The following is a 26,557-nucleotide window of genomic DNA, read 5'->3' on the forward strand; positions in this document are numbered from 1 at the left end:
AGAAGGGGTAGTGCTACTGAACCTACAGCAAGAACCTGCTGGTCCTTATCAGATTGAGCAGACACCCCACATAAGGAGCCCTATCAAGCACAGGCGTAACCAAGCAAACAATTGAGTGAGTTAAAAAGAAATGTAAAAAAAAAGAGGCACATAGGGTTGAGTTGTGGGATAAACTCAACTGACTCACATAATGTAGGCCAACTGGAGTGTCCCCTGCAGTTGCTAGTGTGAATATTGCACAGAGCCTTTAGAACAGATAAACAAACTACTGGCGGCCTACCCCGGACGATGCTGGGCCAATTGTGCTCCGCCCTATGGGACTCCCGATCACCGCCGGTTGTGATACAGCCCGGGATCGAACCAGGGTCTGTAGTGACACCTCTAGCACTGAGATGCCATCCCTTAGACCAACTCGAGAGCCAATAGTAATGACTGGAATGGAATAAATTGAATGGCATTTAACACATCAAACACATGGTCTCCATGTGCTTGATACCATTCCATGTACTCGATTCCAGCCACACTTTTTTATTTTTCCTGAGAATTAACAACAATATGTGTACGATGAGGATGTTCACAACATTTAATAATGGATTCACAAAAAAGTACATGGAAAATCCAGTACAATAAGATATCGTTGACACGCACACGAATTTCCCAAATTCTAGTTTGTTTTCACAGCAAGCGGTAGTGATTTGTCTTTTCACCTTCGAGCCACCACTCTTAGCTCCGACCAATAGAATTCCGGTAAAATACATGACAGAAATCTGTCAATAACTGCCTGGAGAGAAAGGGAATGGGACGCTATCATTGAAATGCATGGCGAACAGTTTGTTGACAGACTATCGTTTGGACGATTGACCATATTCATTATTTTATTCCGTACGCTACTAACTTCACCGATTGTGACTCGTATCTATAATTCAAAAACGTTAAAGCATGGAGAGGAAAGTTGTGGCCGCTCTCTAGTGTCAGAAGTTAGCTAGCAGCCAAGCTAGCTAGCCCACTTAGCCTGGCTGTACAGTCACCTGATCTGACAAGCTACTGGTAGCATCAGTCTTTTTGGTGGCGGAGTTTGGTCCGCAGTGGTTCCCTCGTCCTCCAGCGGGGTGTTGTTATTGGTGAAGTGAGGACAGTTCGGCTCGTCCAGATATCTTGTCATGGAGGACCCATTTGACAGTGGTAAGGAATGACGACGCTCGCGTATCCAACTGCTACCCAGACGTTCTAGTAACTATCTCTGTAGTAACTATCAGTTGAGCTTGTAGTAAGGTTAGCTAGATAGCCGAATGTTTCAAGTCAACAAATGTCAGGCTCTTGATTGCCAAAACTGCTCCATGGCTAACGGACTAATCAGCAATATATGCACTTTTAATGATGGGTGTGTTATCTGATAGACGCCTGGCCTTGAGTACAGTAACTACATTCGGGTTCGGCTGAATAAACCGGGAGTCTCTTAGCTAATGTGTCTTATGTTCTCTATGTCAGTGTGACATTCACTTGGGGACACACACATTCCCCATTCGGGCTGAGGTCAGAGTTGACTTTTGACTCTTGTCACCAGAGGGATTATTTATTTAGCTAGCCCATTTAAAGGCTAGCTAGCTAGCTAGCTAGCTACATATTAGCCATCTAAAGAGCAGGGAATTTACATTTTATGGCAGCCAAGTTCCTACTGTTATCTGAGGGGATAATCTGAGCAAACCTGTTGGATTGAAAAACTCAATTGCACTGACACCCCATCCTCTCTTTATGCTTATTGGGACATTATTCTTATTGTTCATTTACATTACATTTACATTACATTTAAGTCATTTGGCAGACGCTCTTATCCAGAGCGACTTACAAATTGGTGAATTCACCTTATGACTTCAGCCTTGGCCTACACTTTGCCCTACCAAGGAAGGTGAGGAAATCCAACTCAGATTGGTTTACATTTTCTGCTGCTCCAATTTGCTAAATCCTCTTGTTTTAGAGGCTAGGCCAAGCTGTGTTAGTGTTATTTACAGTCTTGACTGGAGGCTGCATTAGTTCAGTAGTTTGTTTATGTTCTAAAGACCCATAAAAATGTCCATTTAACTCAACTGTTTGCTTGGTCAAGCCTTTTGCATTTGATAGGGCTCCTTTATGTGGGGTGTGTGCTCAATCTGATAAGGACCCGCAGAGTCTTGCTGTAGGTTCAGTAGCACTACCCCCTCTGCTGAAGCTGTCTGCTTTATGGCTCTACAGCTTTATTACCGCAAATAATAAATAAAGGGCTTCTGGTTGTTCAGATTGGAACACACAGACACATACTGGTGGTCAATACAATCCATAATAGTCAATGGAAACACTGCTACTCAATAGACAGACACTGCTATATTTCTCTGAGTGCTTTTGCCTAATTGAAACATGTTCCATGTACAGTTGAAGTCGAAGTTTACATACACCTTAGCCATATACATTTAAACTCAGTTTTTCACAATTCCTGACAATTAATCTGAGTAAAAAGTCCATGTCTTAGGTCAGTTAGGATCACCACTTTATTTTAAGAATGTGAAATGTCAGAGTAATAGTAGAGAGTGATTTATTTCATCACATTCCCAGTGGGTCATTAGTTTACATACACTCAATTAGTATTTGGTAGCATTGCCTATAGATTGTTTAACTTGGGTCAAATGTTTCAGGGAACCTTCCACAAGCTTCCCACAATAAGTTGGGTGAATTTTGGCCCATTCTTCCTGACAGAGCTGGTGTAACTGAGTCAGGTTTGTAGGCCTCCTTGCTCGCACACGCTTTTTCAGTTCTGCCCACAAATTCTCTATAGGATTGAGGTCAGGGCTTTGTGATGGCCACTCTAATACCTTAACTTTGTTGTCCTTAAGCCATTTTGCCACAACTTTGGAAGTATGCTTGGGGTCATTGCCCATTTGGAAGACCCATTTGCGACCAAGCTTTAACTTCCTGACTGATGTTTTGAGGTGTTGCTTCAATATATCCACATAATTTTCCTCCTCATGATGCCATCTATTTTGTGAAGAGCACCAGACCCTCCTGCAGCAAAGCACCCCCACAACATGATACTGCCACCCCTGTGGTTCACGGTTGGGATGGTGTTCTTCGGCGTGCAAGCCTCCCTCTTTTTCCTCCAAACATAACAATGGTCATTATAGCCAAACAGTTATATTTTTGTTTCATCAGACCAGAGGACATTGGATATAGATACTTTTGTACCTGTTTCCTCCAGCATCTTCAAGGTCCTTTTCTGTTTTTCTGTGATTGATTTGCACTTTTTGCACCAAAGTACGTTAATCTCTAGGAGACAGAACGCGTCTCTTTCCTGAGAGGCATGACGGCTGCGTGGTCCCATGGAGTTTATACTTGCGTACTATTGTTTGTAAAGATGAACGTGGTACCTTCAGGCGTTTGTAAATTGCTCCCAAGGATGAGCCAGACTTGTGGAGGTCTACAATTTTTTTTCTGAGGTCTTGGCTGATTTCTTTTGATTTTCCCATGATGTCAAGCATAGACACTGAGTTTTAAGGTAGGCCTTGAAATACATCCACAGGTACACCTTCAATTGACCCAAATGATGTCAATTAGCCTATCAGAAGCTTCTAAAGCCATGACATCATATATGGAATTTTCCAGAAAATGTTTAAAGGCAAAGTCAACTTAGAGTATGTGAACTTCTGACCCACTGGAATTGTGATACAGTGAATTATAAGTTAAATAATCTGTCTGTAAACAATTGTTGGAAAAATGACTTGTGCCATGCACAAAGTAGATGTCCCAACCAACTTGCAAAACTATAGTTTGTTAAGACATTTGTGGAGTGGTTGAAAACAAGTTTTAATGACTCCAACCTAAGTGAATGTAAACTTCCGACTTCAATTGTATGTTATTTCATTAGCCTACTTAAATTCAGAATGCACAAGGCCTACATGGAAAGCCTTACTGATGGATGAATCCTGTCCTGGACACAGACTGCAGTAGTATGGAAACGAAATGCCAGGAGATTATTCCTTGTTGAGCTGACACAGGTTGTTTTCACTAACACAGCCCAGAGGAAAGGCCTCTTGCCTAGCCTTATCTGCCCTGAGGCACCAAGTATACCTGGTCTGGGCTCTGCCTGGGGTGAGTCCCAGCACCACTATGGCCTTGAACTTCAGGTCTGTGTGGCCCTAGCTAAGTCATATATGGTAAACGTATAAGTCTGTAGACTGTCTGTGGATCTGTGTATTTTTGTTTGAAAACAGGAAGAGTCTGGTGAGATGCTGCTGACACTTTCAGTTTCGTTGCTGCTTCAGCTATAACATTAGACCTTGCTGTGCCAATTTGAGGTGCACTAATTTTGGTCTTAGTAACAGTTTCCACATTTTTAGAATAGCCTCATTTGACACACAATACTAGTTCTAACATGGACTAAAATGTTGCTATGGTTCTTATTTTGATCGGGGTATTATTAAATATGTGCCAGCAGCATACCACCCTTCATCCCACTGCTGGCTAGCCTCTGAAGCTAAGCAGGGTTGGTCCTGGTCAGTCACTGGATGGGAGACCAGATGCTGCTGGAAGTTGTGTTGGAGGGCCGGTAGGAGGCACTCTTTCCTCTGGTCTAAAATCAATATCCCAATTCCCCGGGGCAGTGATTGGGGACACTGCCCTGTGTAGGGTTCCGTCTTTCGGATGGGACGTTAAACGGGTGTCCTGACTCTCTGTGGTCACTAAAGATCCCATGGCACTTATCGTAGGAGTAGGGGTGTTAACCCCGGTGTCCTGGCTAAATTCCTAATCTGGCCTTCAAACCATTATGGCCACCTAATCATCCCCAGTTTCCAATTGGCTCATTGATCCCTTCCCACCTATAACTATTTCCCAGGTTGTTGCTGTATATGAGTAAGTGTTTTCAGTCAACTTACCTGGTAAAATAAATCAATATTCAGCTCCATATGAAGGCCTATTAATAGAAGCAGAATACTCTGCAGACCACAGGACTTCTGAATCAGGACTAGATCTGCTGCACGGAGGGATAGGATGAACTCTGATGGCTTCAGTTAGCCTTCCAGTCACTCAGTCTAGGCAGCTGGGCCCTACCAACACGCGTGCATGTTCTCACACAATGGAACACGCGCAATAGAACATACTAGGTGTATGAGATGGCTTTTTTTATAGTGTCATCGGTTATTACTGGCTCTCTGTTCACTTACACGCAACACCCACTATTCACTGACACACACTGGGACTTCAGGGTGTGTGTGAGAGCTTTGTTTGCACCCTGCCCTGCATTCACCCACCACTGAATCAGAACACACATAGGGGCTCAGTCCCTCTGCACGGTTTTATTACAGGAGAAAAATGGGACCCTTTACAAAGAGGCACAACGGGACATTTTTTACAGTTCGACTACTGTTGTAATTGTTTTTATTGAATTAAATAGTTGACCATTTCTCTGTTTTTCTGAGGAGATACTGGGGAGAACCAAATGAAAGGGAGCTCCACGCACACGTGCACGTTTTATTGAACGTGTGTGTGTGTGTGTGTGTGTGTGTGTGTGTGTGTGTGTGTGTGTATTAACCCTTTGTTTGCTTGTATGTGTTACCAGAGCGAGCGTCCCTGCCCAGGAACATGATAGAGAACAGTATGTTTGAGGAGGAACCTGACGTAGTGGACCTGGCCAAAGACTCTACAGCCTTCCCGGTAATTCTATACAACACTGACATTAACCCATCCCCTCATCACTATTCCCTTTTATTTCTTCCAACTGTTTGTTTTTCCAGATTTTTATATCTTGCCTTCTCTTTTTATTCTCTCTCTCTTCTTTCTCCTCCTCCAGGAGTTCCCGGCGTTGGACCCAGATGAGGTGGTGTACGAGCCCCGTAGCTCCCGTCTGCTGGTGCGAGGTCTGGGAGAGAACGACCTGGACGATGAGGAGGAGGACTATGAGTCGTCAGCCCGTCTACTGGGCATGTCCTTCATGAACAGAAGCTCCACCCGCAGTCCTAGCGCCTCCCCTTACATCAGACAGGCTCCACCCAGGTTACTCTTCAAGTCGAAATAAACTTGGTTTAAAGTGCATTTAAATATGACAGGCACTTTACAGTAAAATAGAAACAATGAAAGAAACAATACTAAAGATAGATATTATATTTCTAGATTATTAAATAGTTTTATTTGTTGTTTTTTGGCCAGGTCATGTTCCCGCCCCTCGGCCCGTATGCTGGTAGTGGGCGTGTTCATCTTGGTACTGGTCACGTCCATGGCGATGGTTCTCTATTTCCTGCCTGGCTGTACCTTCACTAAGGTAGGTAGGTAGGGGTGTGTGTGTGGTGTGTGTGTGTGTGCTTCCGTTTGTGTGAGTGAAGAGTGTGTGGTTACTGCATTGGCCTCCACAGCTACGGGGTGGTGTGTGTGTTCACCGTACTGATCCTCTCTCCCCAGACTGGCTGTCCTAAGGCTAACTCCTCCACTCCTATGGAGCTGGTCTATCCTAAAAGCACCAATGGGGAGCTGTTTCCTTGGAATGAGCTCCGCCTCCCAGCCAGTGTACGACCTGTAAACTACGACCTCTCCCTGACCCCTAACCTGACTTCCATGACCTTCACCGGCCGCACCATCATCAACATGATTATACAACACAACACCAAGCGCGTCGTTTTGCACAGCTCCGAGATCAATATCATCAAGGCAACCTTTCAGGTAGCAATGCTACGAACATTGACTATTTAATCGGAAATGGTAATATTATTTTATTATTGAAAACTTAACTGTTATTGTTCTCATGTAACTTCCTTACTTGCCATGTGAAGAGAGTAAGAGTTGCTTTCCCTGTGGAGATAAATGATGTATTACTTAGCTTAATGATGTTTCCCTTGCTAAATGTTTTTACAGAGTTAGATTGTTTCACCTTGTTTAATACTGTTTTTACTGTAACCCTTTCAGGTTGGAGAGGGTAAGAGTGTTGAGGTGAAGGTGTTGGAGTATAAACCATGGCAGCAGATAGCTGTCAGCTTCCCATGGGATCTGAAGGTAGGCCAGGTGTGTGTGTTAACATTGGACTACACAGCCAACCTTTCACACACCTACGACGGCTTCTATAACAGCTCCTACAATGACAAGACTGGAGCCAAGAGGTATGCAAAACACTCTAAAGACTATTTACTAAAGTTTGTCCTAAAAATAACAACCTAACTCGGTGTGAATGCAGTGAGACACATTCTTTAAGTGTGAAAACTTGAGTGTATGTTGACCTTTAGTAAACTTCAAGCCTAGTCCTTGCTCTCTGTGACTGAGTGATTCTATTCAACCCTCAGGGTCCTAGCTGCCACACAGTTTGAGCCCCAGGCAGCCAGAAAGGCCTTCCCCTGTTTTGACGAACCAGCCTTTAAAGCCACTTTCCTGGTCAGGATCACCAGAGAACCTGAATACATCGCTCTGTCCAACATGCCCAAGGTACACTGTTTGTGTGTGTGTATGCGCGTGTGAGTTTGCGTGCACCTGTGTATTTTTAAGTTGTCAACACATTTTGTAATGTATATTTACATCAAACGATTATTGGAGACGCTTCACATGAAGAATGCCAGTGTGTAAACCATCTGTTAATGAAACTATGCACTAACTACTGTAAGTCAATCTGGATAAGAGCATTTGCTGAAATATAGATGTAATCTAACTGTGTTGTGTTTCCCAGGCTAAGACGACTACATTACCCAGCGGCATGCTGGAGGATGAGTTTGAGCAGACAAGTGTTAATATGAGCACCTACCTGGTGGCCTTCATTGTAGCCAACTTCACCAGCATCACTAGAAATGTGTCCAATACACTGGTACGTACAGAGTCCCTGCCTCAATCTATTCACACTAGTTCTATGGCCTGCAACACACTAGAATGCAACTCTGTCTCCTCTGTGCCTATCCCCCACAACTTTGGTTCTATTGCATTTATTCCATGTGTATGATGTGTGTGTTGCAGGTGTCAGTGTACTCTGTGCCAGAGAAGAAGGAACACACACAATATGCTCTGGACACCGCGTCCAGGTTGCTGCAGTTCTACAATACCGTATTTGACATCGACTACCCTCTGAGGAAACTGGGTGAGAGGAGAGCCAGAAACACACAGACAGACACTCTGCCCTCACACAATTAGCTCAACTGATGAACACCTTTTACATGTAGTAGTTAAATAAAGGTTCAATAAAAAATAAAAATGAAGGCCAAAAGATGAATAAAAACAATGTGAGGAAAAAGTCTGTCTTCAATAATGTGACACAAAATACACAGTGGTATTGACCCCTCCATGTTTCTGTATCTCTCGCTCTCTCTCTCTCTCTCTCGCTCCTTTCTTTCTTCCCAGACCTGGTTGCTATCCCAGACTTCTTGGCGGGAGCGATGGAGAACTGGGGTCTGATCACCTTTAGAGAGACCAGCCTTTTGGTACAAAACCAGTCCTCTCTTCTCGACAAACAACTAATCGCTAACGTCGTAGCCCACGAACTCGCTCACCAGGTGTGTAGACGATTACTTGGCGATGGGGAACACGTGTGTATGCACGTCGGCAGTCTTAATGCTGTGTTGACGTTTGGTTGAGAAGCGCTGCTGTTCTTATGCAGTTGCTTTAACAGTGTCTAATGCTCTTATGATACTGTCATAAAGCTGCCGTAACACTCTTCTAATGCCGCCATGTGTCAGTGGTTTGGGAACCTGGTGACGATGCGCTGGTGGAATGACCTGTGGCTCAGCGAGGGCTTCGCCACCTACTGGCAGTACGCATCTCTAATGACAGAGTTCCCACAGCTGTACCTAGTAAGTAGTACCATGTCACACGCGCGTACGTGTAAGTGCTGTGCAAGGGGTCAATGTAGATTAAGATGGCCGCGGTAGAATGACCTCTCTTCCGTCTCCAGGGCAATGTGTTCCTGGAGGAGCGGTTCAAGGCGATGGCCAAAGATTCTCTGAACTCCTCCCACCCAGTCTCAGTGTCGGCCCAGGTGACCACACCTGAACAGGTGTCTGAGATGTTTGACTCGATCACCTATGAGAAGGTACTTCAATTACATTATTCGCCTTTACTTACAACTTAATTGATTAGTATAGTGAATGATATCGAGTCCTATGGTCACAGCAGTGATGTGTGTCTTTGTGTGTGTTTGTTTGTCACTAGGGTGCGTCCCTCCTGCTGATGTTGAACTCCACTCTTCCAGACGGTCAGTTCAGGAAAGGTCTCCTCGAGTACCTGCGTCAATACAGAGGATCTAACACTGTTACTGACGACCTCTGGAACAGCATCACACGGGTAGCAGTGGTCTGTCTGTGAAACCCTGTCTCTGTTTCCTGATTTTTAGTTATTTTCACAGGTTCCTTATTTTGCGTCTGCAAAATCTGGTATAGTACCCTTCCACAACCATCACCCTGCATGCGTATTGTGTGTGGAGACGTCTTGTCTATTGTGTTAGTACTACTGATGGGGATGATTCTCCAGCTCCCTCTGGCCCAATGTGACTACTAGTAATATAAGTAGTAGGGCGGCCCCTTACAACAACAACAAAAGATTGGTCGACCGAGGAAAAAATGAAACGTGTATTTTTCCATATGTTTGAATACAATCTACTGTATCTAGGCTACTGAGCTTGTCTGATGCTTTAAACACTGATTAAAAATGAAGACACACAAATCACCGTTACGCTCCTGAAGTTGCCGGTAATAGGCTACCCCAGCCATCGGCAACCTTTTCCGTTTGGAGTGCTAAGTTATCGTACCATTTCTACTGATCTACGTGCAAGTTATAATTTTCATATAATGTAAAAGTAACATCTATTGCCATTGCCAATATATAAAAATACCCAACATAAAACCAACAAATAAAAACATTGCAGCCCGCAGGTAGAAAATATCCTGATAAGTATCTAAGAATCACATTGGCTACGTATGGCCTGTCTACAAGTAACTTGAAACATTGTCAGCTATTAACTTGGTCTGGCCCTGATGCTCGTGCTAGCAAACTTCCGACACTGTATAAAATCTGACCATATCCTCCTGATTCCTGCTTACAAGCAAAAACTAAAGCAGGAAGTAGTCGTGAATCACTCAATGCGGAAGTGGTCAGATGACGCAAATACTAAGCTACAGGACTGTTTTGCTAGCACAGGCTGCAATATGTTCCAGGATTCTTCCGATGGCATTGAGGAGTACACCACATCAGTCACTGGCTTTATCAATAAGTGCATTGACGATGTCGTCTCCACAGTGACCGTACGTACATACCCCAACCAGAAGCCATGGAATACAGACAACATCTGCACTGAGCTAAAGGGTAGAGCTGCCGCTTTCAAGGAGCGGGACTCTAACCCAGACGCTTAAAAGTAATCCCGCTACACCCGCCGACGAACCATCAAACAGGCAAAGCGTAAATACAGGACTAAGATTCAATCCCACTACACCGGCACCGATGCTCGTCTAATGTGGCAGGGCTTGCAAACTATTACGGACTACAAAGGGAAGCACAGCTGTGAGCTGCCCTGTGACACGAACCTACCAGACGAGCTAAATTACTTCTATGCACGCTTCGAGGAAAGCAAAACGGAAGCATGCAGGAGCGCACCAGCTGTTCTGGATGACTGTATGATCACGCTCTCCATAACCGATGTAAAACCTTTAAACGGGTCAACATTCACAAGGCCGCAGGGCCAGACTGATTACCAGGACGTGTACTCAGAGCATGCGCTGACCAACTGGCTATAGGCCCTGTGCCAAGAACACCAAGGTAACCTGCCTAAATGACTACAGACCAGTAGCACTACAGTTGCCCGTTGCAGCTCTAACAGGGCAGAAATGTGATGAATTGACTTGGTAGAAAGGTGGCATCCTGTGACGGTGCCACATTGAAAGTCACCAAACTCTTCAGTAAGGCCATTCTACTGCCAATGTTTGGCTATGGAGATTGCATGGCCGTGTGCTCGATTTTATACAGCTGTCATCAATGGGTTTGGCTGAAATGGCCAAATCCAGTCATTTGAAGGGGTGTCCACATACTCTTATGTATAGTGTATTTGCCACTGCTTGACTAAAAAAAATTCTTCAACCAACAGCCTATCGATCAAACAATCGACCAGTTGATTAAATTGTGTTAGCCCTAATTAGTGGACATATCATTGATTATTGTTTCTGGATGTGCCAGGTCCAAGTGCTTCCCCAGCAGGAGAGTGTGTCAGACATGATGAGAACATGGACACTGCAGAAAGGCTTCCCATTGGTTACCGTCAGCCGCAAGGGTGGTGAGGTGACCCTCACACAGGAACACTTCCTGCTCTCCACAGACAACACCACACACACCTCCAGGTGAGATGCATGCACACACATATGCTTGCGCATGCGCGCGCACACACACACACACACACACACACACCAACCTGTTTTTTTTTTTGTCCTCAGCCTGTGGCACATCCCTGTGACATACGTGAATGACAGCTGTAGCTCTGCCCCTTCCTGCAGACAGATGTTCACTCTGAGGAATAAGACAGGTATAACACATTCAACTTCTGTACATTGAGCTGGGTAGCTGTCATTTAGTTTGACTTAATGTTATGCATTGTCTAGTTCGTGTGTCAGGCTTGTATAGTACTTAGTGATGTTTGGCCTGCTGGTTGTATGCTCTGAGGTAAGAGCATGTTCATGTGTCTGAGTGCATTGTTCTGTGTTTTCCTCTTAGCGACTCTGAAGGTGTCAGAGAGCGTTAAGTGGCTGAAGTTGAACTACATGAACACAGGCTTCTATATAGTTCACTATGGAGACGAGGGCTGGTCAGCTCTCATAGACGCTCTAAAGACTGACGTCAGCACACTCACACCCCACGACCGCGCTTCGCTCATACACAACATCTTCTCCCTGTCCAGGTCAGTGTGTGTGTGTGTTTGTACTGTGGCATGGTTCACTCAATGGAGGGAAATACTCGCTAGATGATATCTCTCAGAAGGACGGGATTTAGTTTTTTTCAGACTGTGGTCGTTGCTGTAAAAAAAAAAGTGTTCTCAGTCAACCTACCTGGTAAATAGTTAAGAAATGGATGAATTGGAGGCCTTTCTTAATACTCTGCCTGGACTTGTACGATTACCTGAACATGTCTATATGTTAGATGTTTTGGATGCTCAACTGAACAGACAACGGACACAAATAGACTAAATTGACTCATATCTATTCATTTTTTTTCTCTCCCGCTCATCAGGCTGGGTCGTGTGTCCTTCCGTCAGGTTCTCAGCCTGTTGGACTATACTACCAATGAGACTGAGACTGCTCCTCTGACAGAGGCCCTATCACAGCTCAGCTCTGTCTACAGACTACTGGACAAGAGACCGGAGCTAAGACTGGTGGCCCGCATGAAGGTACACACACTAGATTGTCAGGTACCTTGTTCTGGGGCCTCGTCCCACCATTGGGACAAACTGACTGTGCTAACGTTCTCTTTGTAATGTGTGTTCCAGGCGTACATTTTGGGTCATTTTGGCCCTCTGATGGACAGTCAGGACTGGGGAGTGGAGGAGAGCGTCTCCAGTCAGGAGCGGAGGTCAGCCCTTCTAGAGGTGGCATGTAGTCTTGGACGGCAGAACTGTACTGACCAGGCCACGGCCCTCTACGAACAGTGGACCAACTCCAACCAAACCAATCGGTACACACATGGACTGAATGAAAATGGTTCAAACGATGTAGTAAAACAAGATTATATTTTCGGTTCTGATGGGGTGCAACAGTTGAACTATAAGCTCATGAGGCATTTATAATATTCTTCAAGAATCAATGGCTATATATCATGAATGTAAAAGGTCCAATACGTATGTATTTATCGTATATTGCCCCTTTATGGATATAAACAATGAAGACCGGCTTGCTTGTTTAAAAAAAGATATACTATTAGATATTTTGGCTGCCATTTGTCTTCATCAGAAATGAGTAAAGCTAGTGATGTGTTCTATAGAGACCTGTTCTATAGTGATCTTGTGGTAATGTAGTGATGTGTTGTCTCTTCCAGCATCCCAGGTGATCTTCAGCGAGCGGTGTTTTCTGTAGCAGCCCAGTCTGACTCTGGTTGGCTGTCTCTGCTGGACACCTACAGACTCACAACTTACGACTCGGAGAAACGCAAGATACTGCAGGCCCTCGCCTCCACACAGGACCCACGACGCATCGTATGGTGAGGGAGACCGTGTGTGGGTGGGTGGGGTACATGGTAGAGGTCTTCACGGATCCACCTGTACCTGAATACCCACGACCAGAATTCAAAATGGTTTCACTGGTCTGAGTCGGATCTGATATGAATGTCTCAGGTATGTGTAGTTTTAACTGACCCATTCAGATCCGAACGCGACTGCTGCAGTGGAGGGAGAGAGAGAAATCGTGTAATTTATGCTGCTGGTCTTTGCTTTTCCTGAGAGTGGTGCTGGTTGGAAACAATAGGCTACAGTCATAGACTCTGTTTGGGGGAAAAAGTTAGGAGATATCTAATCAATGATGGAATGGAAAGTTAAAGAAGAAGGATGAGCTACAACAATCAAGAGCCAACAGGTAGGCTGCTACTTTAGATTCTGAATGGAGTTGTTGTTTGTAACTGTAGGATGAGAAAGCGCATGCAGCTTCAATTAGTCTAGATGGTTAGTTAACCAGGTTCTCCTGGTTTGATGCAGTCAAGACGGGTACTATGTAATCATATTGGATGATAAATAACTTAGCTACAGTATGGCAGCTTTTAGTCTACTATAGTGCGAGTCGGCTTGTTTGGTTGCGGTCTCACTTTCCCTCCCTGTACCCTGTGTCACCCGCACAGCACGGCCCCTGCTCGATCGTCACCTCTCTCTACCTCCTCGCCAATGTGCATAATCAGCTCTGGGTTAGTAAAGTAGCTTAAAAATAGATTTTTCTGCTGCTTCCCTCACTCGGGTCGGGTCTGGATCCGACGAGGTCTAAACGGAACCGATCTAGTTGTCCTCGGGTCCGTTCGGGAACGGGTCTGTATATTTAAAAAAAAAAAATAATTCATATATATATATTGGGTCTGGACTTGTATTCCCCAGGTTCCTTCAGAACAGGTCCAGCTTTTTGGACCAGTGAAGGCCTCTAGTCCATGGTACTTAATCAATCAATATACAGACAATTAACTGGCCAACTTAACCTCTACCCAGAGGTTGTGCGGAGAGTCACAGTTGTAATTAAGCTGTTCCCAGATATGTTTGTAGCGGCCTGTGGTGTGTGTCTCTGCAACACTCTAAACACATCCTCCTTCAGGATTCTGAGTACGGTGCTCGAGGGAGGGATTATCCACACCCAGGAGCTGCCACTGGTCATCAGCACTGTGAGCGACGGCTTCGCTGGCCACTTGTTCGTCTGGGACTTTGTCAAAGAGAGCTGGGACAGGATCATAGAGAAGTGAGTGCCCGTAAAGAATAAGATCAATTATACGTTTACATACTTACACCGTCAACATACAGAAATGGACACATAAACAATACAGTTTCCCAATTAGAATCTATGGCCCTGTTTGGATTGGCTGTTGTGAAGATGTGGCCTGTTTGGATTGGCAGTTGTGAAGATGTGGCCTGTTTTAATTGGCTGTGTGTTTGTGTGTGTGTGTGTGTGTGTGTGTGTAGGTTTCCAGTGGGATCCTATTCCATCCAGAGCATCGTCAAGTCCACTACCTCCCAGTTCTCTACTCAGACACACCTGGAGGAAGTGAGCTGACACCTCAGAACCATGCTGACTATATCATGTCTGTGTATCAGATGCGTAGAGTCCTCTTCTCTCATGTCAACTCTTGTCTGTGTAGGTCCAGGGTTTCTTCTCCAGTCTGAAGGAGCGGGGCTCTCTGATGCGTAGCGTCCAGGAGGCTTTAGAGACCATCAGACTGAACCAGCACTGGATGGACAGGAACCTCGCAACACTTAGAGACTGGCTCTAACATGGCCGCTGGGCAACTGTGGCCCCCGACAACCCGCTCTGGGGACCGTGTTGGCATGGCAACATCAGCTTTTGCACTGTCGTAGGGCTTGTCTCAGATCTCATATTCCCCTTATTGTTCCTACTTTTTTAAACTACTTTTCGCTAGGGGTGGGCACAGTTAATCGAATATCCGGATATATACAGACAGACTTGAGTGTTCATTTTTGGAAGAATCGTTGTTTTTTTTGTTTGTTTATCAATGGATGAAGCTTTGTCTAAATTAAGCAAGGCAACAGTAAACATGTTGTCCCCCACAAATTATGCAGCAATCTAAATGGCAGAAAATCCATCATGGCGGGCCTTATTGTCTTTGTGAGGAGAGGAACCTCTGTACCGAATGTCATGACATTAGGCCAAACGTGTGAGGGGCGTGACCTTTCATAGTTTGCATTTTCAATCTTGTTATAGCGCCACCAACTGGCCTTAACTGTGATTTTGTAAATGCCGTATCTCTATGGCAATACGCATTATTCACCCAAGTTTCGTCAATCGGACCAGTGCTATCTGAAATATTGGGCGTAAAGACAGATCGGGGAGGACAATTATACTTGGGACATTTTTACCTACAAGGATATACAGATAACTGCCAAAATAAAGTACACACCAACATAGTGTCTTAATAGGGCGTTGGGCCGCCAGAACGGCTTCAATGCGCTTTGGCGTAGATTCTACAAGTGTCTGGAACTCTATTGGAGGGAAGCGGCACCATTCTTCCGTGAGAAATTCTATAATTTAGGGTTTTGTTGATGGTGGTAGAAAACACTTGTCTCATGCAATGCTCCAGAATCTCCCATAAGTGTTCAAGAACGGGTGACTGATCCACCCACCCACACTCTTTAAACCCCCTATGCTCCTTTGACACCCCTCTTTCAAAGTAACAGATCTCTTCTAGCCATGGTGGGCAACTGGGCATTTTTATACATGACCCTAAGCATGATGGGATGTTAAATGCTTAATTAACCCAGGAACCACACCTGTTTGGAAGCACCTGCTTTTTAATATACTTTGAATCCCTCATTTACTCAAGTGTTTCCTTTGTGTTGGCAGTTACCTATACCATGACATATGAAATTCTTAATTTAATAAAACAAAATTTTGAATGTAGCTAGTTTTTATAACGGTGTGTTGCGCTACTGCTGCACATTTAGGCCTACAGGCTGCCCTGACATCGGCATGCTAGTTTTCCCATTTCAAATAGCGATTTACAGGCACTCATCTTACTGAGTTTTCACAATACCTGACAGATCATTGAAAAACACTCGCCAGAAAACCTTTTTGTGACAGAATCGGTTCCATCTTGGTGAAAATCAGACTTGCTGTTAGCCAACCTCCTGGAGGAAAGCAGCATGTCCGCTGTTTACCTCTGCCATGTGCATTTTCCTCATTCTGATTGGTCAGCAGTCGATATCCGGATATCCGAAAAAGTATCATGATATATTATTTGAATAGTAAAATAATTTCAAAGGCCCATCCCTACTTTTCGCAATGATCAGAAGTAGTGCACTTTACTGTATAGGGAACATGGTGTTATATTTAGGCTTGTCCTATGAGTTTATTTAGTAGTATTTAGCTCAGGGTAAACTCAAATTCCTCTCTATGCTGTCGAGCAAACTTCCCCTACAGCTTTCACCACGACATCATGCCTGGATACAGCAGCCCGTCTCTTTCAAACTCGACGTGCTTCACATTGTATGGCGGTAACTCGCCCCTTCCGCCACCATATAGTGTATGTGTAGCAGCCACCTGAGAAATAAGGAAAGGGAATACAGGAAGAGAACATGCTGTGTGTCATCAACGCTGGCCACGTGTCATCAGTATGGGTCACCTGTGAAACTCATGGTGCAGTGACTAACTGCTCTCTTAGACCCTGGCCCTGACACCAACCTCCTCATGACTGTGAGCAGTGGGGGAGATGGGAGAATGTCTGTTGGAGGCCAGAGTTGGGCTACAGAGCTGATACACAATACTACCCTGTCTTCAGCCAGAACATGTACGGCTACCAGTAACATGTTGAAGGAACATGAAAATACCTTCTCACTGTTTAGATGCTCCCAAAGTTCTACTGTACCACATTTCCACCACTAGGTATTTTATTTACACCTCAAGAAGTATTGGTTGGATAGTGGGAACGTTGCTGAAACGTTGTTTGATGAATCTTGAAGCATCTTCCCCCCCAGCACTCCCTGTGAGCACTTCTTCTGTTGATGTAACTTTATTTGTTACATTTTGACAGTTAAAGGAAAACTCCACCCAAGATTGATCTTTTGGTATTTATTTCATTAGTCCATTGTTGATCTGGTCCCAAAACCGCTTTTCTACTTTTCCTTTGCATATGAGGCTATCTGTGTACAGAATATTTCACTCTCACAATGCTTGTAAAGATATTATTATTATTATTACTCCTATCTCTACCTTGCTTTTTGCTTGTCCTATTTTGTGTGAGCAGATCTCTCACTTGTTGTTTAAGTTTGGTTTCTGTTGTGTGTGTGTGTATATAGTGTGTACAGTGTGATACCACGTAGACATAAGAGTCCCGGTCAAATGGTTTTGTTTTTACTAAACAATGACGTATACTGATTTATAATATTGGCTCACTTCAATGCCTCATGTTGGAATATGGCAGCGTTTCCCAAACTCACCAAAGGTGAATGTTGGTGAATGTTGTGGTTAATATACAGGGTCGCCTGATTATGTCTCTGTCTTTTCCATTAAAGGACTTGACAGTGAGGGACCCAACAGTGTTGCGTTTGTAGAGCTGGGTAGAGTCGTTTTCTATGCCGTGTCTGTAGTCCAACAAAGTGTGGATAATCAGAAAGTAATTTCACCAGTTTAAGTTCTGTGATTGGTTAGCCTGGCTCAGTCAGGGCTAGGTTACGTTGTCTCGCTGTGTGTGAGGTTTATGGTATTCAGTTCTGTATGGTAGCCTTGTTGTTGACGTAATTGTTTCAGCCTCCCGGCTGGCTCTGTTGGAGTTCCCTGTAGGAACAGATCTAGGGCCAGTTACCACCACCAAAGCCAATGAAGACCCTGGATCTGTGTTTAGGGGCATCTTCATGCTACCTCCTCTCTGCTACAGCAGCACTAGCTCCAGTTGTCAACCACTGAATGTCCTGAAGGAACTCTTCTATTACAAAACAGCATGACCAATGACTGAGTGTCTAGCTAGCTCCTCTTCTAATCTAAAGCCTCAGATGTCTGTATGTCTCTTGTTGCTACTGGCTCATTCTGAAGGAGGATTCACTTCCCTGTCTCACTCTGAAAGTTATGTTGAAAACATTGGAAAAACCAGGTCATATTGGTGGTTTTGATATTTATTTTTTATTTCACCAGGTAAGTTGACTGAGAACACGTTCTCATTTACAGCAGGGACCTGGGGAATAGTTACAGGGGAGAGGAGGGATGAATGAGCCAATTGATAGCACTATGAAATCAAATATGGTAGCTTTGGTACAGAATTGTGAATCATATTGTTGATTTTTAGATGTTAATCATTCACTCACTCACCAGAAAACAACAGCCCGTACTGTACGTCAGAGCTCAGGGAGATATGTTAGTAACTGTTAACTCTTCACTGAACCTACTGGCATAAAGCCTACCTAACACTGCCACAAAGATGACATGTTATATAACCAGTCATCATTACAGCTGATGCAATCTCATGAAAATGGCCTTTTCCACTACCATAACTCAAACTATTATTTAGGTTTGTTAGATTTTATATCAAGTTAATTAGCCAAAGCCTACATAATGACTGCTTGTTTTCTATGTCAGTCTTACGACAGTGTTGTTATGCCTTATGACAGACGGTTTAGGTGAAGTGTATGAAGACCCAGATGGAGGTGGCATGTCTCTAGATTAGATTATGATTCTATGTTAGTGTATTCCTATGCCAAGCTCACCTTGAGATTGTTGCTCATCATTTTAAACTTTTTTTTGCACTGGGGTTGAATGATGGTGAAAAATGTAAGGCTCTTCATGCCATGAAAAAAATATATATATATGAATAAAATAGTTTTCTGGACTTTCATTGCTCTGTGTTTTGTGTTCAGCCGGTCAAGTGTTAGTTTGGGATTTATCCAAATGTGCTACATATAGGAATGTAATGTAGACTATACATAGAGTTGTGTAATTAAGCATACAGTCCTAACAACTAGACCACCAGAGGCTGCTCTTTCCCCCTCTCCCAGTGACGTCTCACTGTCTTCAGTCTTTGCTGGTCATATTTGTGTGGCGGAGGGCTCATTTTAATACACCATAGATCATATGTCTTATCATTCCTTTTCCCCACCACGAAAACACAATCTTTAAGATAATTTCTGTCATGTTTTGTACTCCAGACATACACAACTGCACCACCTATCGCACCTTCACAAAAAACATGAAGACATGGCTAAAGGCCAATCCGACTTGAACATAATCCCTAGCTGTGTATTTCAGTTTTCCATGTGTGTAGTTTGTGAGATGTGGAAACACTGTTGCTTTTGTGTTTTGTGCTATTGCTGTCAGCATGATACGTGTTGCTTGTCCTATGTTGCTCTGCGTGTGCTCACTACTCATTGTTTTTAATAACCTTCCCAGGGACTGCAGTTGAAAAATAGCCGGTTAGCTAAAACCGGCACATGTACTGAAACGTTGATTAATGTGCACTGTCCCTGTAAAAATACACTCAATCAATTCCTGTCATACACTGGAAATGGGGCTGTGTAAAAAATAATTCACCACCCCGTTCACGAAAATGGTTCGCTCATACAGAGCAGTGGGTTGCTAATTAAGCAGGCAGACAGGCATTGTGGCATTGTTACTGTTCATTTGAACGTTAGGTTACTCGTTTTGCCCATTCTACGCGGCTTTGAGCGTGGTATTATCATTGGTGCCATGCGCGCTGTTCACAGAAACGGCCAGCCTCCTTTTCACGCACGATAGTGTCTAGGGTTTACTGAGAATGGTGCGACTAAAACAAAAAAACATCCAGTCAGCGGCAGTTGTGGGTGAAAACAGCTCGATGAGAGGTCGAAGGAGAATGACAAGAATTGTGCAAGCTAACAGGCAGGCCACAGACAGGAAAATAACTGCGCAAAACGGCATCTCGGAACGCACAACTCATCGATCCTTGTCACGGATGGGCTATTGCAGGAGGACACCACGGCGGGTTCCACTCCCATCAGCTAAGAACAAGCAGCTCCAGTTGGCACACGATCGCCAACACTAGGCAATTGAGTGGAAAAACATTGCCTGGTCCAACGAATCCTGGTTTCTTTTGCGTCATGCTGATGGCAGAGTCAGCATTTGACATAAGCAGTATGAGTCTATGGCCCCATCCTGCCTGGTGTCAACAGTGTGGGGATTGTTTTCCTGGCACACGTTTGGCCCCCTAATACCAGTTGAATAACGTTTCCATGCCCCAAAGAATTCAGGTCATTCTGGGGACAAAGGGGGTTCTGTGTATATCCACAGAAAGTAAAAACACTAACATTACTCGGCTGTACATGGTAACTACATAATTGTATTTGTAATGATTATAAATGGGTGGCATTTAGATTTCATTGAATTTACATGTAACGACAGACATTTGTGTTTACAGTGCATTTGGAATATATTCAGACCCCTTGAGTTTTTCCACATTTTATTAGGTTACAGCCATACTCAAATGTATTTAAAGTATTTTTCCCCCTCAATCTACACACATCTAAAAACATGTTTTTACATTTTTGCTAATTTATTACAAATAACATCACATTTACATAAGTATTCAGATCCTTTACTCAATACTTTGTTGACGCACCTTTAGCAGCGATTACAGCCTTGTGTATTTTTGGTATGACGCTACTAGCTTGGCACACCTGTATATGGGTAGGTTTTACCATTCTTCTCTGCAGATCCTCTCAAGATCTGTCAGGTTGGATGGGAGCGTTGCTGCACAGCTATTTTCAGGTCTCTCCAAAGATGCTTAAATCGGGTTCAAATCCGAGCTCTGGCTGGGCCACTCAAGGACATTCAGAGACTTGTCCTGAAGTCACTCCTGCATTGTCTTGGCTGTGTGCTTAGGGTTGTTATCCTGAAGGAAGGTGAACCTTCGCCACAGTCTGAGGTCATGAGCACTCTGGAGCAGGTTTTCATCAAGGATCTCTCTCTCTACTTTGCTCCGTTCATCTTTGCCTCGATCCTGACTAGTCTCCCAGTCCCTGCCGCTGAAAAACACCCCCACAGTATGCTGCTGCCACCACCATGCTTCACTGTGGGGTTGGTGCCAGGTTTCCTCCAGATGTGACGCTTCGCATTCAGGCCAAAGAGTTTAATCTTGGTTTCATCAGACCAGATAATCTTGTTTCTCATGGTCTGAGAGTCTTTAGGTACCTTCTAGCAAACTCCAAGCGAGCTGTCATGTGCCTTTTACTGAAGAGTGGCTTCCTTCTGGCCACTCTACCATAAAGGCCTGATTGGTGGAGTGCTGCAGAGATGGTTGTCCTTCTGGAAGGTTCTCCCATCTCCACAGAGAAACTCTAGAGCTCCGTCGGAGTGACCATTGGGTTCTTGGTCAACTCTCTGACCAATGCCCTTCTCCCCCGATTGGTCAGATTGGCCGAGCAGGCCAGCTCTAGGAAGATTCTTGGTGGTTTCAAACTTCTTCCATTTAAGAATGATGGAGGCCACTGTGTTCTTGGGGACCTTCAATGCTGCAGAAATATTTTTGTACCCATCCCCAGATCTATGCCTCGACACAATCCTGTCTCCAAGCGCTACGGACAATTTCTTGAACCTAAGGGTTTGGTTTTTGCTCTGACATGCACTGTCAACTGTGGGATCTTATATATCCTCTATATAGACAGGCGTGTGCCTTTCCAAATCATGTCCAATCAATGGAATTTATCACAGGTGGACTCCAATTAACTTGTAGAAACATCTCATAGCAAAGGTTCTGAATATTTCTGTTTTTTCTTTTAAACATTTCTAAAAACCTGTTTTTCGCTTTGTCATTATGGGGTATTGTGTGTAGATTGCTGAGGATTTGTATTTAATCAATTTTAGAATAAGGCTGTAGCACAACAACATGTGGAAAAGGTCAAGGGGTCTGAATACTGTCCGAAGACACTGTATTTATTTATAGGAAGAGTGAACATTAATCAGCATCAATATTACAATAATGCAACATAAATGTAAATGTGTAAATGTTCCTGGGATAGCCAAAAGCTCATTTGCACCCCGCTAATCCTCAACACTGGGGCCCCACAAGGGTGCGTTCTGATCCCTCTCCTGTACTCCCTGTTCACCCATGACTGCATGGCCATGCACGCCTCCAACTCAATCATCAAGTTTGCAGACGACACCACAGTGGTAGGCTTGATTACCAACAATGACGAGAAGTCCTACAGGGAGGAGGTGAGGGCCCTTGGAGTGTGGTGTCAGGAAAATAACCTCACACTCAACTTCAACAAAACAAAGGAGATGATTGTGGACTTCAGGAAACAGCAGAGGGAGCACCCCCCTATCCACATCGACGGGACAGTAGTGGAGAGGGTAGTAAGTTTTAAGTTCCTCGGCGTACACATCACGGACAAACTTAATTGATCCACCCACACAGACAGCATCGTGAAGAAGGCGCAGCAGCGCCTCTTCAACCTCAGGAGGCTGAAGAAATTTGGCTTGTCACCAAAAGCACTCACAAACTTTTACAGATGCACAATCGAGAGCATCCTGTCGAGCTGTATCACCGCCTGCTACGGGAATTGCTCTGCCCACAACCGTAAGGCTCTCCAGAGGGTAGTGAGGTCTGCACAACGCATCACCGGGGGCAAACTACCTGCCCTCCAGGACACCTACACCACCCGATGTCACAGGAAGGCCATAAAGATCATCAAGGACAACAACCACCCGAGCCACTGCCTATTCACCCCGCTATCATCCAGAAGGCGAGGTCAGTACAGGTGCATCAAAGCAGGGACCGAGAGACTGAAAAACAGCTTCTATCTCAAGGCCATCAGACTGTTAAACAGCCACCACTAACATTGAGTGGCTGCAGCCAACACACTGACTCAACTCCAACCACTTTAACAATGGGAATAGCCACTTTAAACAATGCTACTTAATATAATGTTTACATACCCTACATTACTCATCTTATATGTATATACTGTACCCTATATCATCTACTGCATCTTTATGTAATACATGTATCACTAGCCACTTTAAATTATGCCACTTTGTTTACATACCCTACATTACTCATCTCATATGTATATACTGTACTCGATACCATCTACTGCATCCTGCCTATGCCGTTCTGTACCATCACTCATATATTTTTATGTACATATTCTTTATCCCTTTACACTTGTGTGTGTGTGTGTGTTTAAGGTAGTAGTTTTGGAATTGTTAGGTTAGATTACTCGTTGGTTATTACTGCATTGTCGGAACTAGAAGCACAAGCATTTCGCTACACTCGCATTAACATCTGCTAACCATGTGTATGTGACAAATAAATTGGATTTGATTTGATTTGAGAAGGCCGATTGACCGAGTTTACTGTGTCGAAAATGGACAAAGCAGTTACTGCCGTTGTTATCCTGGAGGTGCTTTCCTTGAGCACGATATGTCAAAATATTGTAGAGGTGGAGGGGCAAGGCCATGCAGGGTCTGAAAGAAAAGACGTGCATCTGCATACTGCTTAAAGCTGTCCAGATTGAATAAATTATGTTTGTGAAAGATGTGACAATGGTGGTAATAGTTTGATTTATTATCAGAAATCGTAAGTGTTTGTAGAGTTTTATTCAATTGGTTTCAGAATAGTAGCTCTTGCTTGTGACCAGCATGTGAGGCAATATCTCAGATGTGAGATCTAGCATGCATATATAGTTTGGCGGCCTCCAGGGGAAGACAAGGTCTTATAAACCTCAAGCTGGATAATCCGAACTTGAACCTGTTAACCACCTTCTTTACTCGTTTCTTAAATGTCAAGTTGGAGTGTAACGGCTGTCGGTGGAAGAAGGTGAGGACCAAAGCGCAGCGTGATACTTGTTCATGTTATTTATTTAAACTGAACACTATCAAACAATGAAACAAAAAGCACAACCGAAACAGCTCCGTCAGGTGCAAAACACACTAAACAGAAAGTATCATCACCCACAATCAAGGATGAAAACAGGCTGCCTAAGTATGGTTCTCAATCAGGAACAAAGATTGACAGCTGCCTCTGATTGAGGACCATACCAGGCCAAACACAGAAATACCAACTCATAGAAAAACAAACATAGACAACCCACCCAACTCACGCCCTGACCATACTAAAACAAAGACATAACAAAAGAACTAAGGTCAGAACGTGACATGGAGTCCAAAATGACGCCGAGATACCAGAAGATAGACACAACTTTCAGATTCTCCCTAATGACTAGAACAGCTCTTTGGGAAGAATGAATGGTTTTCTTAAAGAAGTACATACAAACAGTCTTGTCAATATTTAAATGCAGGCAAGAATCAGTCATCCATTTAGAAACCTGTATCATAGTTTCCGTTAACTTGTTTACTTGTTTGTTTTTTGAGTGTACGTAAAGGACTGTATCCATCTGTATGTTCACCTGTGGGCAAGCAAGTGGGAAATTGTTTATATAGATAGTAAACAGAAGGGGGCCTAATATTGACCCTTGTGGGACCCCAATGTTATAGTAAAGAGAGTCTGACTTAGTGTCCCCCAGACGAACCCTTTGGCTTCTATTTTTCAGATAGGAATACATCCAAATAATGGCCTCCGTGGACACATGAAGGGAGGATAGTTTGGATAACAGGACCTCGTGATTCACAGTATCAAATGCCATCCAAAAAGACATCACCGACTTCACCACTTATGTCCAGTTTAGATTTAATACACTCCAGAAAATGTCAATTGGCTGTTTCGGTAGAATGGTTAGTTCTGAATCCAAATTGCATTTGATATATGGAGTTGCCCTGATTGAGATGATCAGCCACCCTTGATAGCACTGGGAGAATGCTTACAGGTCAGGAATTTTCCACCAGTGTTGGGTCATCAAATTTTAAAACATGACATTTTCATACACAACTGAATGCATTCAACTGAAATGTGTCTCAACCCAACCACTTTCAATCAGAGAGCTGCGGGGGACTGCCTTAATTGACATCATGCTCGGGCAGAAAGGAAGATTTTTCCACCTTGCAGGCTCGGAATTCAAATCAGTGGCCTTTTGGTTACTGGCTCAACGCTCTTAACTGCTAGGCTACCTTAACCCTACATGTTATGTACCCAACTTCTTAGGGCTAGGCGTCCAGCTAGCGGGACAACTTCCAGCGAAACTGGAGGGCGTGCAATTCAAATAAATAATCATAAAAATGTATTATGGATATTAAACATTTAGGTACATACAAGTGTCTTATATTGGTTGAAAGCTTACATTTTTGTTAATATAACTTCACTGTCCGATTTACAGTAGCCATTACAGCAAAAACATGCCATGTGATTGTTTGAGGATGGCGCCCCACATCAAAATATTTTACCACCGGCACAGGTTTAATAAATTCAGAATAGCGATGAAATATTCACTTACTTTTTGAAAATCTTCCTCTGAAAAATCTTGTCATCCAAAGGGTCCCAGCTATAACATGTAGTGTCGTTTTGTTAGATAAAATCCTTCTTTATATCCCAAAAAGTCAGTTTAGTTGGCGCCATCGATTTGAGTAATCCACTCGTTCAACATGCAGAGAAAGGAATCTGAAAATCTACCCCTAAACTCTGTTTCAACAAGTCAAAATACGTTTCTATTTACTCCTCAGATACACTAAAATGTAAACAAACTATAATATGTCTTACGGAAAGAAGTATGTTCAATAGGAAACCGATCTTAGCAGGTGCATTCCGTATTCATCGTGTGCGCGCATACACAAATTTCCAAGACTGTGTCCCTGTACTAAAACTTATATTTCTTATTCGTTTTGGAAGTTACAAGCCTGAAACCTTGAACATAGACTGCTGACACCCTGTGGAAGCCATAGGAATTACACCCTGGGAGTTAGAATTCAGATGCCCCTATACTTTCCATTGTAAGAGCATGGGCTCTCAAAAAAACAAACAATTCTGGTTGGTTTTTCTTCGGAATTTCTACATATTGCAAAGTGTTTTCTTTCCAATGGTACCAATTATATGCATATCCTGGCTTCAGGGCCTGAGCAACAACAGGCAGTTTACTTTGGGCACGTCATTCAGGCCGAAATTGAGAAAAAAGGGACCTATTATTAAATTAAGAGTATTTGCACTGGTGAACTGCAACTTCCCTGCTGCACCCTAGCTCTTATCCAATTGACCATTCAATAATAATATTCTAGTACATTAACTACAGTAATTATGCATTATGTAATGGCATGTTGAGAATGTGCTACCTGATACCATTATAAGGGTTTGTGAGGTCAAGCCCATTGTATGTGTGCCAATGGGCTTGACCTCCATACATTCTTACAGTGCATACCACTATATGGGTAGTGTGTGTCTGAGGGTGGTGTGTGTCACTGTGTGTATGAGGATTGGTATGTGTGTGTGTCCCGTGACTACTCGAAGATACATATGATGGTGGCATTTTCAAAGAGCAACTACCCTGAGC

At 43.7% G+C, this 26,557-nt stretch overlaps 1 protein-coding gene across 1 annotated transcript; it reads left to right on the top strand.

Moving 5' to 3' along the window:
• The first annotated feature begins 748 nt into the window (after positions 1–748).
• On the top strand, positions 749–18,978 carry lnpep (leucyl/cystinyl aminopeptidase). Its single transcript, XM_064969628.1, has 22 exons — positions 749–1,182; positions 5,585–5,679; positions 5,816–6,018; positions 6,172–6,283; positions 6,421–6,678; positions 6,922–7,112; positions 7,293–7,431; positions 7,670–7,804; positions 7,951–8,071; positions 8,332–8,483; positions 8,667–8,780; positions 8,882–9,019; positions 9,139–9,270; positions 11,152–11,312; positions 11,406–11,494; positions 11,683–11,866; positions 12,196–12,352; positions 12,452–12,636; positions 12,997–13,158; positions 14,247–14,387; positions 14,609–14,690; positions 14,785–18,978. The coding sequence occupies exons 1-22, from the start codon at positions 1,161–1,163 to the stop codon at positions 14,914–14,916; spliced, it is 3,105 nt and encodes a 1,034-aa protein (XP_064825700.1). The 5' UTR covers positions 749–1,160; the 3' UTR covers positions 14,917–18,978.
• The last annotated feature ends 7,579 nt before the right edge of the window (positions 18,979–26,557 follow it).

The sequence above is a fragment of the Oncorhynchus masou genome, chromosome 1, assembly GCF_036934945.1.
Source record: "Oncorhynchus masou masou isolate Uvic2021 chromosome 1, UVic_Omas_1.1, whole genome shotgun sequence".
In the NCBI taxonomy this organism is placed as follows: Eukaryota; Metazoa; Chordata; class Actinopteri; order Salmoniformes; family Salmonidae; genus Oncorhynchus; species Oncorhynchus masou.